The 12716-nt window shown below is 40.0% G+C and overlaps 1 protein-coding gene across 2 annotated transcripts; it reads right to left on the bottom strand.

Moving 5' to 3' along the window:
* Positions 1-806: 806 nt before the first annotated feature.
* LOC103702516 (uncharacterized) lies at positions 807-10885 on the bottom strand. 2 transcript variants are annotated; one of them, XM_089930860.1, is made up of 6 exons: positions 10759-10885; positions 9956-10604; positions 9429-9623; positions 6700-6729; positions 5497-6606; positions 807-1523 (listed from the first exon to the last, which is right to left on the bottom strand). In XM_089930860.1, exons 2-6 carry the CDS (start codon positions 10412-10414, stop codon positions 972-974), a joined length of 2346 nt encoding a protein of 781 aa, XP_089786986.1. In that variant the 5' UTR covers positions 10415-10604; positions 10759-10885; the 3' UTR covers positions 807-971. The 2 variants fall into 2 exon arrangements, with proteins under 2 accessions (XP_089786986.1, XP_089786987.1); XM_089930861.1 differs by having other exon boundaries at positions 10825-10853.
* Between the last annotated feature and the right edge of the window lie 1831 nt (positions 10886-12716).

Below are 12716 nucleotides of genomic sequence, written 5' to 3'. Positions count from 1 at the left end.
GTCCTCTAGTTCACTGCATTCCGCTCTCCCCAACGATATCTTGCAATTTAACAGAGTGGCAGGCACCCATGTTTTAAGGGACTTTTCTACAATATTATTCTGGAGATATTTCACGCCTCCTTATACAACAACAAAAAAAAGCCCCTTATTTGGATGCCTAACCAATTCCATCTAAAGTTCGCCGTCTCAGTACCGGATTCTGTACTAGCACTACACTAGCAATATATTGGTACATTATGACATAAAATCTTTTCAATATATCGTATGTCAGTACACCATCCGTACAGAATACTGATACGATAAAGTAAATCCCATACTATTCGATTTGGGCCAGTACAGCGAACTATGGTTCCTCCATAAAGGATAATATATCCAGAAAAAATAGAAATTATGTGAAGGAGATCTTGGTTCCATACCCATCCCTCCAGTGTGACTCCTCACGCTGCCTTCTTGATCTCGTGCATCCAAATAGGTCGTGATCATTCTCATGATGCCAACTGAACATTTAAGCATTCTGCAGAATATTTTTGATGTGCTCGAGTTCTGGTACTACTACAAAATATTTTGGGAACTGGCATTATTGCTTCAGAATGCATTCCTAAGCACCTTGCCTTGCTTGTGAAAAGGAAAAGGATCAACTCGGCAACCAATCAACAAAGGGAAAGAAACATGGAGCATGGACTACGCAAGCTGGAATTCCAACAAGAACTACCTCAAGATCTCAAAACACTGCTCAAACTTGGACAGCGTACCAAGCACAACTGACTGTTGTTCTCAAGAAAAGCATATGAAAGCAAATCTATCACTTTACACTCTGAAAGCTTTTGATTTATTGAAAAAATGGGAGGATTTCGGACTCCTGATTCAACAATAGAGCAGCTGGAGCTACTGCTTGACTTTGTTCTTCAGATAAAAGAAATCTAACGCAGGCATATAAAATAGCCGAAAGATGGAAAAACCTACAGCTCTCTTCATAAGTTCCTCTCTACAAACTCCCAGATCCTCTCTTCCATATAAACACGGCCCCGAAGCCGCCGGGGCATGTGCCGCCCATCTGGAAAAAGCAGAAGCTCATATGGCTTACCAGCAGCAATCAGCGAGTTCACAAGCCTAGCAGTGTGCCTGAAATGAACATTCTCATCGATCATGCCATGAACAAGCAGCAGCTTGCCTTTGATCTTGTGGACATGGTGCATGATGGAGCCATATTCATAAGCATCAGGATTCTCTCTAGGCAAGCCCATGTACTTCTCCGTGTAGAATGTATCATACCCATCCCATGAAGTCACAGGAGCACCAGACACTGCACACCGAAATGTATCAGGAAACCTTGCCAGGCTCATGGCAGAGAGGAAGCCCCCATAACTCCAGCCATACAGACCGATATGGCCAGCTTTGGCTAGACCTTGCTTTACAAGCCAATCTGCACCAGTGAGTTGATCTTCTGCATCTACATGGCCAATGTTATGTTTTAGATGACCCTCAAACTTCAATCCTCGTCTTGCAGTCCCTCGGTTATCTAGCTGCCAATGCAAAATTTCAATTAATAACTCTGTTGAAGCTTGAAGCGAGCGAGAAATTGGCAAAGTAACATATAGCTGGATAACTGAAATAGCAATAAGACATGAGCAAATCACACCATGTTTACACACATAGGCATGGGAGCGCAGGGGGTATGCGTGCATTGGAGAAATCCATCCCAAGGGATGCAGGACTCATACAGAATCTTTTTACCATTAAGACTTACAAGCGAAGATTTACAAATATACAAGTTCGATACTGTGCATGGATCAAAGTGTAGGGTAATGATACATGGAGACTCCAAGATTAACACAAATGAGATTAAAGTTATATCATGTGGACGTGGGGGTATGTGTGCATTGGAGAAATCCATCCAAAGGGATGCAGGACTCATACAGAATCTTTTTACCATTAAGACTTACAAGCGAAGATTTACAAATATACAAGTTCGACACTGGGCATGGATTAAAGTGTAGGGTAATGATACATGGCGACTCCAAGATTAACAAAAATGAGATTAAAGTTATATCATGTAGATGTGCAGCAAATCTATAAAGGATAAGAGTTAAAAAAAAAAAAAAGGCAGCAAGCACCTGTACAGAAAAGGACACCGCTGAAAGCGACTAGTTGCAGACCAAGATGTGTTCACATTGTCCCTCATTTTTTTTACAATCTAAGTTTTACTTTTAAATTTAATCATTTTCTCAAGAAAAGTAGACATGCTTGCAAAAAGCATATGACCCTTGACCCATTGGAATTAATCTACCATCTTAAATCGTATGAAGCAACCATGCTGTTGATAAGTAAAACATAAACATTCGCACTGCACTATCTAAAGAAGTTCAGCACCCAAAAGTAACATTGAGCAGCATTATTTTAAATCAAACAAAAAAACAGGAAATTATTTAATGCTTGATGATAGTTATGATCAACAGTAGTAGTTTGAATACATGATATTATACAAATCAATGAATAAACTATTAAAAGAAATTTAAGCACAAAATTTGCCATGTTATTTTAATACATCTTTGTTTTGTGCTGTCGCATACTACAATTTGCCATAATTTGCCATGTCGTATCATAGCATGATATGTGCCCCCTGCATTGTGCTTACTACTAATGCATGATACGATTTATATAATGGAGTTTAGCAAGAAAAGACAACTTCATATTTTAGGGGTAAGAGACCATTTCATTTTTCATATTTGCAAAAATGGACCACCCTTTTTTTGTCAGCTTCGAACTCTACTGGATCATTATACCCTGTTCCTGTTGTTGTGACAGTTATAAGCATAATTAGACACGTGCATTGACATGTAACAAGTATGCATCCATTACCAATAGAAAAAATGTGCAACCTTTGTTATGTCCATATCTATTACCAAAATATGTGCATTGACTAAAAAGATTCATACAATCATCCATTAACTTTGGCTATCATGCTGGCAAACCTATTATGCACAAATATTTTAGAGTCTTGTACCATATACAAGTACAGAAAAGTGCAATGGAAAGAAGGAAATCAGAAGAAAAATGAGAAATAGAACAAGGAATGCTGCAGGGGTTTCTAGACAGCAGCAGAATCCTAGAAAAAGTACTGCAGAGACTATTGGTTATAATCCACTTGATATTTACATTAAAATAAAGAGAGAACAAGTTCAAACAAGCAAAGATTTTTTTTTTCGAAAAATGGCCAAGTGGCATGCTCAGATTTCTTTTCTAAGCTTTCCAAGTTACGGTCAGCTTTTGGAACCATGTGACCTGGGACTGAACTGCCAGGGTGGCCAGGTCAAAAGTTTCCAGTCTGACCACAGGTCAACCGTGAGTGGACCAGCCAACAACTCCCCAGTTTCCTGTCCTATTAATATGTCATTTCCTTTTTTCCCCAAACATTGAGGATCCAAAGTGATCCATGTTCTCCTTCTGTTCCTCTCCACCCCCCCTCCCCTCTCTCTCTCTCTCTCACTCTCTCACTCCTGCAAGATCTTATATCTAGAATTGGAGAACAGATCCCGTTGAGTTTGTCCATTCTCTCCTTTGAAAATCAGAACAGAATGCCTATTCTTCAATGAGATGTAGCCATGCCGCCTCCCCTCCAGCAAAATTGCCTCTCCGGCTCATCTCTGGTGGCTGGCAAGCGGTGTCTTTAGATATATATAACAGAGTAAAAATTTAAATTTTCTTCCTGCAACCTCCACCATGACATCTTTCCATCCACAGCCCCTTCCTAACATTGAACTCCTCCCACCGGTCTCCTTCCATCATATGATGGTGATACTTCAACTAGAGCAGGGAGCCAAGCAATGGAGAGGAATATGATTTGTTTTACGAGCAGAGTGGATATTGAGATCACATCAGCATTATTTTAGCAATGGTGACCCATGGGTCGTTTGGGCTGCTGACCTGTTTGGCTTGAACGGTCGAACCACTTGGGCCAGCAGTTTCAACAAAAAATTTTGGGTATGAACTTGACCCGACCTGTAACAGCTGGCCAGTGTTAGGTCAAGCAGGTTGAACCATTTCACCCGAAGGGGTTTCAGAAAATTGATTATGGCAAAAATCGCTCTTATGGTTGACTAATATAAACAACAGTAGGCCCATTTTACTTGATTTCTACTATTATTTAGACCCTTGATAGGCCCAAAGCAAGGCCTTTTCTTTCTCTTAGTACCCTACTGCATCAATTCCCATGGACAAACTTGTGACACCATTTAGAAGGTTGCCGCACCAATTCCCATGGACAAACTTGTGGCACCATTTAGAAGGTTGCTGCATCAATTCCCATGGACAAACTTGTGGCACCATTTAGAAGGCTGCCATTGATCATGAGCCACCCATAAAATGTTAAAACTTTTTGGTAGATCATATCTTGATCCATACTTGCCAGCCCATGTTGGCAGGATAAGGCTTATTAGGTAATAGTCTTTGATGGTTAATTACAGGGGAATTGAAATCAGATGTAATAAATCTTCAGAGTTGAGAAAGAAGGCAGATCAAATAAGTCATGCTAATTTGACCAAACCTTTCGAAGCCCCTAATGACAATCAAGAAAACCTATAACATATAGGCTATCAGATTTGGATTCAAAACCTTGGATGTGTGTTTGCATGCCTAAAGGATGCAAGCTCATTTCCAATTTGAAATACAATCCAAATATGTAAATTTTTAAATGCCTTCTGACAGTCAATATATAAAACATACTAACTTACTGAAATCTTTTATGAAAGATATCTAACCAGCAAGCACCTACATCCTAACCAGTCATCAGACTATATAATTAATCAATCTAATATGCACTTACATGAGGATGGAGATTCTTTTCACCTTCTCAATGACTTGAGGGTTTCATAAACAATTAACTACCACATTTTCCTTCAACCAATCAGAATGTTTAAAGAGCAGTAATTTAATGCTTTTAGGCATTTATTGTTCCATTACATAAATTTCTTCTCCACAAGAAATCGTAATTAAAGCTCTGGTTTGACCAACTTCCTCTACCTCCCTTTATTAACCATTACGAACAAAAGAATTAGCTTTTGCATTTCAAGTCAGAGTGCGGATGGAATTCCAATATCTTCAAGAAAAAATAGATGCATTCTCTGAAATCTGTCAAGATGAGCAATTTGCATGACAATGAAATGGAGTTAAAACTTGCATTTAGATATAAAAAAATATGTGAAAGTAGTAAGGAAGTAGGAAGATTAAACAACTAATCCTTAGTAAATCTAGAATTTCACATTAAATTCCGAAACAACAGAGAAGATGGTATCGGTGGTATGTAAAACAATTCCCATCTAACTAATTTACCATATTGGAAACATGAAATTGATGAGAACAGGAAGAATCTTTACCAAGTCATAATATTGAGAATTTGAAAACACATGCACTATCATGTTTGTGAGATATGTACCAGAACAATAAACTAACACGTGAGGTTGCACATTTGCCAAATAAAAGGGAAAAAAACAGGCTTACCTTCCAGACTAAAATCCCCTTGTTTCGTAGGTACTGAGCTCTCATGTCAACTGTATTGATCCATGAATCACATACAAGTTGGACACTTGGGCCACCATACACGCTGATTAATGTTTTATAGGGAGGTGGTCCAAACTTTTTTGCGTCAGGCTTATACAGAGCCCCATATAAAGCAGTACCATCCTTTGCTGATATTTGGACAATCTCTGGTGACAAAAGTGGAAGCTTTTTGAACCGCGGAATGGTAAGTTGCTGCTCATATAGAGGCATTATTATGCTTCCATCATGCAATGAACAAAGCAAAACCTTAGGTGGAGTATTCAAAGAGTCATGGACATCGATGAACCTCTGCATCTGATGATCAAGAATCGCTGCATGTCTTCCATTGCCATGAGTCAACCTTCGAGGGGGTTGCAATGGAAGGTTATGATCAGGAAATAGGTTTGCGCAGTACAAATTAGTTTCCAGTGGTCCATCCATGGTACCAGTAAAGTAGACAAGCCCTGCATTCTCATTCACACCAGCAATATGTTCAACCATCCAATCACCTTGAGTGATAGGTCCGACCAAAGCTCCAGTCCTGTCATGTAGATATAGATGTCTAAAGCCAGTCTTGTCACTAGCCCAAATAAAACCCCCAGGAAACTCTTTCCTTCTTTTGTCCAAAGGTGTGAAACAGTCATGTAATGTGATCCATATATCCTGCTCTTCTATTAGTAGAACTTCTCTTTGGCCTGTCCTAATATCAAACTTAAGAATCTTTAACTTGGAGTGGGACCTATTGATAACTTGAGCTGTAAGAGAATTATCAGGCATCCAATTGACTCTGGCTAGATATTCTTCATCACCATTGTTCTGATTCGGCACACCACAAAGAAGATCCATCCAAGTAACCTCTCCTCCGAAAGCGGGAACAACTCCAAGTCGAACTTTGGCATTAGCTGCTCCAGCAAAAGGGTATGCATGGTCCTCTTGTGCATCTGAACCAACAGAATTTTTACCCTGGTGCATAATTCTAAAAAGAGGTATCTCAGATGAGTCAACTTCACTGAATGCAATGTATTTGCTATCAGGAGACCACCAGAATCCTGTCTTTCGATCCATCTCCTCCTATAGTTATCATACAGATTGCAGTGAGATGAAACTGTGCAGGCATATAATTATCTAAATACATGAATACATTGAGAGAAAGAAAGAGTGTACCTGTGCGATATACTCAGCAAGAGCATGAGTCTGAAAAGACAAAACAGATTAGACCTGTCAGATTCTGTAAGTAAATGAAGATGGGTCATCAAAAGGTTGACATGTAGAAATAGCCCTTTAATTATCATGTGCATATTTTCAATTGAATTACGATGTACATTCACGTAAAATCTTTTAGAAAAGCTGACTCAAAATGGTGCAGACAAGCTTTGATAGTTAGGGTTTCTGTTTCTTCAGTGAAAAAAAAGGAAAGAAAAACAGTAATCCACGTCCAAATTGTCCGTAGGCAAGAACTAAAAAAATATATATTTTAAAAAAAGCTTTTGGATTTCTTTACTTAGCCAAGGATTACTTTGGGACACACCTACGCTCATATAAGCATCAATTCTGCAAGGTTTCAATATGCTTTGCTACTTGGACCAGCTAGATTATTAAGGAACAGTACAATATTAAGCATGGCTAAGGAATACTAAGAATTTAGTAATAGACATAAATGTCCTTGAAGACCAGTTTTGAATGAAAAATCATACAAAGATATTATCAGATTCCCTCCCCTTCGCACCGCCCGCCCCCCAAAATAATCCCCCTTTCTTTTGTTGGCAATAACATGATGGATTGCATGCATGCATTGGCCCAAAACCCAAAGATACCTGCATAATCATGTTGTCCAATCCCTTATTTCAAAGGTGAAAGAATCTAACAGCTCAATCTCATCTATAGCACATCCTTTCTTGTAATCCTTCTACTTCCTTTTAATAAATTTGGGTGGCCTTGCCTCCCCTTAAATTTTTTTTTAAAAAATCTATAGCGCCAACACCTGGCTGATGTCATATCTCAAAATATCTAAACTTTTGTAGATCTTTAGCCCTAATAGTAAACTCTCAAGACAAGTAGCTACACCCAAAATAATGTTTTGATCTTTCTAGGAAAAGAAAAGATTCATATTAGTGTCATTCTCAAATAACGCCCGCACGCACGCCCGCGCCCGCGTCCGCGCCCGCGCGCGCACACACACACAGATTAGTGTTATTCTCAAATAACAGAGAGAGAGAGAGAGAGAGAGAGAGAGAGACCACGACACTTTCAATTTTCAAGACAATCTACCACTTTGTATGATATGAGATGGTTAAACTTAAATATGATGGTGTTAGCTTTTATCTTCTGTGTCATAGGTAGCAACTAGTCGGACACCCCTCTAGTTCTCCACATCTTATCTCCTTTTCCCACCCTCTACCACCATAATTACTAGTTGATTGCCCATTTTACCTTGAAAAACCTGTAGCCGATCTCCAGCCTCCTAAACGATGACCCCAACTATAGCGCCCACCATTTAGATCAAATCTCAATTGGTCATAGCCTCCAAAGTAGGGTGTCAACCAAACAAGCCTAGCTTAAGGCCAGAACTACAAGGCCTAGACGTCAACTTTTCCCTATTTTCAGCTATTTGTCAGGTAAGGCTTGGCTCAGAATGAGGCCTGGTTAGATTTCCTAAAAGTCCAAACTCCAATCCCATCCTAAACTAATCCCAACATCAACCTCTTAGGCCCAGACCTAGCCTAAAGGTCTAATTTCTGAGCTTAAGCCGCTATTTATTTCAATCCAAATCTTCATGTTGGCCAAGCCAGGCCAATCCATTGACACTCCTACCTCTTTAACAGTTATATCCATTATCCCATTCTACCATGTAGTTGTTAGACATGTTGAGACACTCTATCTAACCAAGAAGGAATGATGATGGAGGGGGAAGCCATTATGGCAGAAGTCATAATGGAAAGGAGGATGATGGAGGTTTTAACAACTGATTAGGTGAATAACTTTTGAAGTGCATGGGAGAGAGGAATGACCAACCATCTTAGATCAGCTTAAGTACTCCACTAGCATTATGTGCTGGAAGGGTGAAAATCCTATCACGATGATCCCAACCCAACTCTCATCGATACAACAAGGTAATCTAATGAAGCTTATTGATTCAGCAACTGATGAAGGATATCCCTGACAGCTAGTTACCCAAAATTTTTCATGCGGACCTCTCAAAGAAGCAAGTAGCACTGTTGCAATCATATACAGAATATGTACGTGTAAAAGAAATTTGTTGCATATTGCATTTAGGCATGGTTGCTAGCTAAATTCTAACGGGCTCAAATCCTTGCACAATGCCCAAGCCATGTTCATCGACAGTTTTCCCCTTCCCTATAACTTCCTTCAACTGCATCACCTTCTAGCAATGTAATGCTCAAAAAGATGCTACCGTGCTTTAGACACAATATTCCTTAATTAGCTAGTAGGGAGGTATTTACTAGCACAATGAGCTTTCCAATTTTCATGCAAGATGGTCAGTTAGACTACTTGAGTATTTTAGGTTTTTATAGTCAGATTTAGCAATTTATATTCTTTTTCAATAGAAAACAAAACATCCTGGAATTTAAATCCATAATGGATGCAATTAAAGTTACATAATTTATCATGGTGCAGAAATAATATATTCCAAAATGTAGTTAAAAAGGCAAGAAATTATGTGATTCAATACAATGAAATGTGGTTATAATGCTTCCATGAACTAATCTTATATTCCTAGTGTGATATCATATTCAGAGTTATTTAAAAGAATAAAAAGTAACTTTCTTGTACTTAATAAGAACAATAAACAAGCAATATGAGTTCGTACAAACTACAGATTAAGGTAAGCACAGCATACATTATACATTGTTAAAATCAAAAGAACATCTCACCTTGCCATTTCCTTTTGCACCAATTGTCACTTGTTTAGTTTCTCCATCAGACAAATTGAAGACATGAAGCTCATCATCTCTCACAAATGCAAGCATGCTTCCATCTGGAGACAGATGAGGATCAATGACTGGCGAACCAGCTACACTCTGCAGCTTGAGCTCTGGTTCTGAGCCACATACATCCTGCAAATAGACCTGTTCAAAAATCGAACATTCACTTAGTATCCATCCTAGGCCAGAAAGAAGATTCCTGATTACATCAATAAACCCCAACATATAAACAAATATTCCCAATTTCTTCAATCATTGGAGCCCAAAAATCAATTTTGATTGCACTTAACTTGGTATCCAACTTAACAAATAAGTAAACAGGGAGGATAAAAGAATAGAAGGACAGAATGTGAGAGATCCAACTTTTGCAACCGTTATAGCCCAAGAACAGATTTCGAGTACACTTAACTTGATATCCAACTAATCAAATAATCGTACAGAGGGGAAATAGGAATAAAGAGGATCGAAGTACGGACCCCGGCAGGCAAGGGCACCATGATGGTAGGCTTCCGTGGAGGAAAGCAAGAAGAGGACGGGGACCTGGCTCTCCACTCATAGCGAGTAACTCCCAGCCCCCTCTCTCTAGACCTCTCCCGCCTCAGCTTCTCCTCCGCCGAGAGATTGCTCTCGTCGAGTCCCCCGCCGTCTGGAGGGCTAAAGATCAAGTCTTGCCTCCGGGACACGAGGTCAAAGGCATAGACCTTCCGGTAGAGGGTGCCGTCGGGGCTAAAGAGGTACGAGATCAGGCGGTCGTCGGGGCTGAAGCTGATCGAGGAGGGGGCTACGTAGCCCGGCAGCGGGTACTGCACGATCTCCTCCACGGGGAAGAAGAACGAGTCGTCGTTCGCGTCGGTGAGGGGCATCTCTTCGTCGCGCCTCGGCTTCTTGTGGGCGAACTTACTGTCCTCTTCGTCCGCTGCCCTGAGAGCTTGCATCAGAGAAAGAGAGGAGCGTCAGCGGCGCTGGCGGCCTCCCGGAGCCCTAGGAAAAGGCGAGTCCTTTCGGGCAGCAGCGGCAGGTGGCGGAACCCAAACCCTAAAGATCCGGGATCCGGCGTGGGCGATCTGGTCGGGGGGAAAAATCTAGCGCGCCTCCCTCCAGCTCTTCCACCTTCGGCTCCGCATTCTATATATTTAAAACAAAAACAGATAGAATAAAATAATCTTATTTTCAGTTCGGAAAAAATATTACAGCAATCAAGGGAGATGCTCATCCTTGAGGGGACTGAGCGGAGGTGATTCAACGAATTTTATGAAAAAGGCTAGGAGAGGTAGATCACCACATTAGAGTGCTACTAAGAAAATGTGGCGCATTCCAAGCTGCATATGTTTACAGAGAGACGAACATATCTGTAAATTGGATCGCCTTCTCTGCTACTCAGTATTCTGAAGATTTTTTTTGGATCCGTTTTATATCTGTTTTTCTACCTATATGTTGCATTCTTTCTCTTGACTCCAATAGTAGTGCTCATGTGAGATTAGTGCGAGAAGCAGCAAGATGTTTACACGTGGATAAATAGAGCGGTGATGGATCTTCGGAAGCGGTGGTGTTTTCAGATAAAAGGAGGATGATGGATGAGTGGCAAATCTACTTCAAAGTCTGAACTTTGGCTTTGGCTTTGGCCTGGCCTTGGAAAGAAAGGGCAAACGGAGTCCATGGAAAGGGACTGTTTGGTTTGCTTCTTCTCAGTGATATGCAGGCTTTGGAAAAGAAAACCTCTTGATGGTATGACTCTCTTACCTCTTGATGGTATGACTCTCTTGCAGTATGGATCACCCTGATGTGAATGGAGGTGTCCCCTTCCAAGAATAGGAGCAGGCAATTGGTGCAAAGTTTTCTGGCTTTGCACTTGGAGTGACTATTCGTGGAATATCATGTTCCTAACTCCTAAGTGGAGTAGTGTCACATTGATGAGATGTGTCCAGAAAATGGAGGTGACACTCGGCATGGTGGCCCTAAGGGTGCTTCAAAGGAAAGTAGATGTCGCTGAGGATTCGAAGTGTTTCTTACTATGCTTGTGCCCAGCTTTTGGAGTTTAGGTTTGGAAGCTAAATGGCAGAAATACTGGTGGGAAATTTTTCCTTGGCTTAGGATCTAAGTGCCATGTTGTGGCAACCATTTTGCGAGGAAGCATGTTTTGAGGAAAAATCTTTTAATAATATATTAAAGTGTCTTAGGAATGTATAGGTTTGACAAGCAATATGCTTATGCCCATTAATTTGCAAGTTTAGACAATCGTAAGAGCTAAATTAACACTATATATTGATAACCATAGTCTGATATTTGACATGATTGTAAAAAATTAATTGCTTTTAAGAAATTGATAAATTCTTTGATTTAGTTCCACCGGTTAGAGCATCGTTTGATCATTAGCTCTGAGAAGTACCAAACAAAATGAAGCTTGGAACATACTAGAAAGAAATTAGCAGCTATTGCATGTTCATAAGTATGATTAATGGGCATTCAACTCGTTTAATGAATCCTTAAAAAATCACAGGGAAACATAGTTTGATCATAAATACTCTAGCTTACTCTAGCCAATTGAGCTATTTCTCACATACTTTACTTGGAAGGGAAAGAGTTATTTTACCAAAGAGAAAAAAAAATCTAAAAAGCTCCAGCTAAAACTTGATAAGTGAAAATTTCTTGCACATATACCATGCTCTTCCCTCTAAAGATATGCATCCCATGTGAGTCGAATAACGATTCTTAGACCATGTCTAGATGGTGGTTCAAAGATGGAAACCACAAAGTTATCCAGTTAACCAACTCAATACTATTCAAAAAATGGTAGATAAACTTATCAGGTCAAAGTTCCAAAAGGATGCTCAACTTGGATAAGTTAACCCTTTAGAATGAGCAGAGTGCATTTTCACCTTTTTCACTATCTTATCCAACTACAATGGGATCACCAATTAAAAAGTGAACAATTTTTTTCATTGGTTCGCTAGCTAGAGGATGCATACAATGGCAAAGTCTATTAAGTAGAGGGTTAGCTATTGTACATCCAAATGTGGGCTCAAGAGGATGGAGTATGACTTACATCACATGTAAGTGCTTTGCCTCAATCACATGCTAGTCTTGCACTCAATCTGCACCAGGAGCCATTTTGGTGGAGTCGAATACACATGCTAAAATTTATAAGGCTCCTAGTCTTGGCAATGAGTTTCTTAGTCAGGGTCGCCCTATGTCATACAGTACTTCCACTTTGCCAAGTTATGATTGAAAGAGATTCCA

This window comes from Phoenix dactylifera, chromosome 5 (genome assembly GCF_051530095.1).
Source record: "Phoenix dactylifera cultivar Ajwa chromosome 5, Ajwa_hap1_PhDact_Kaust_v1.1, whole genome shotgun sequence".
Taxonomy (NCBI): domain Eukaryota; kingdom Viridiplantae; phylum Streptophyta; class Magnoliopsida; order Arecales; family Arecaceae; genus Phoenix; species Phoenix dactylifera.
The sequence above is the reverse complement of the archived record's forward strand: the minus strand, read 5'-3'. Positions and strand labels throughout refer to the sequence as shown.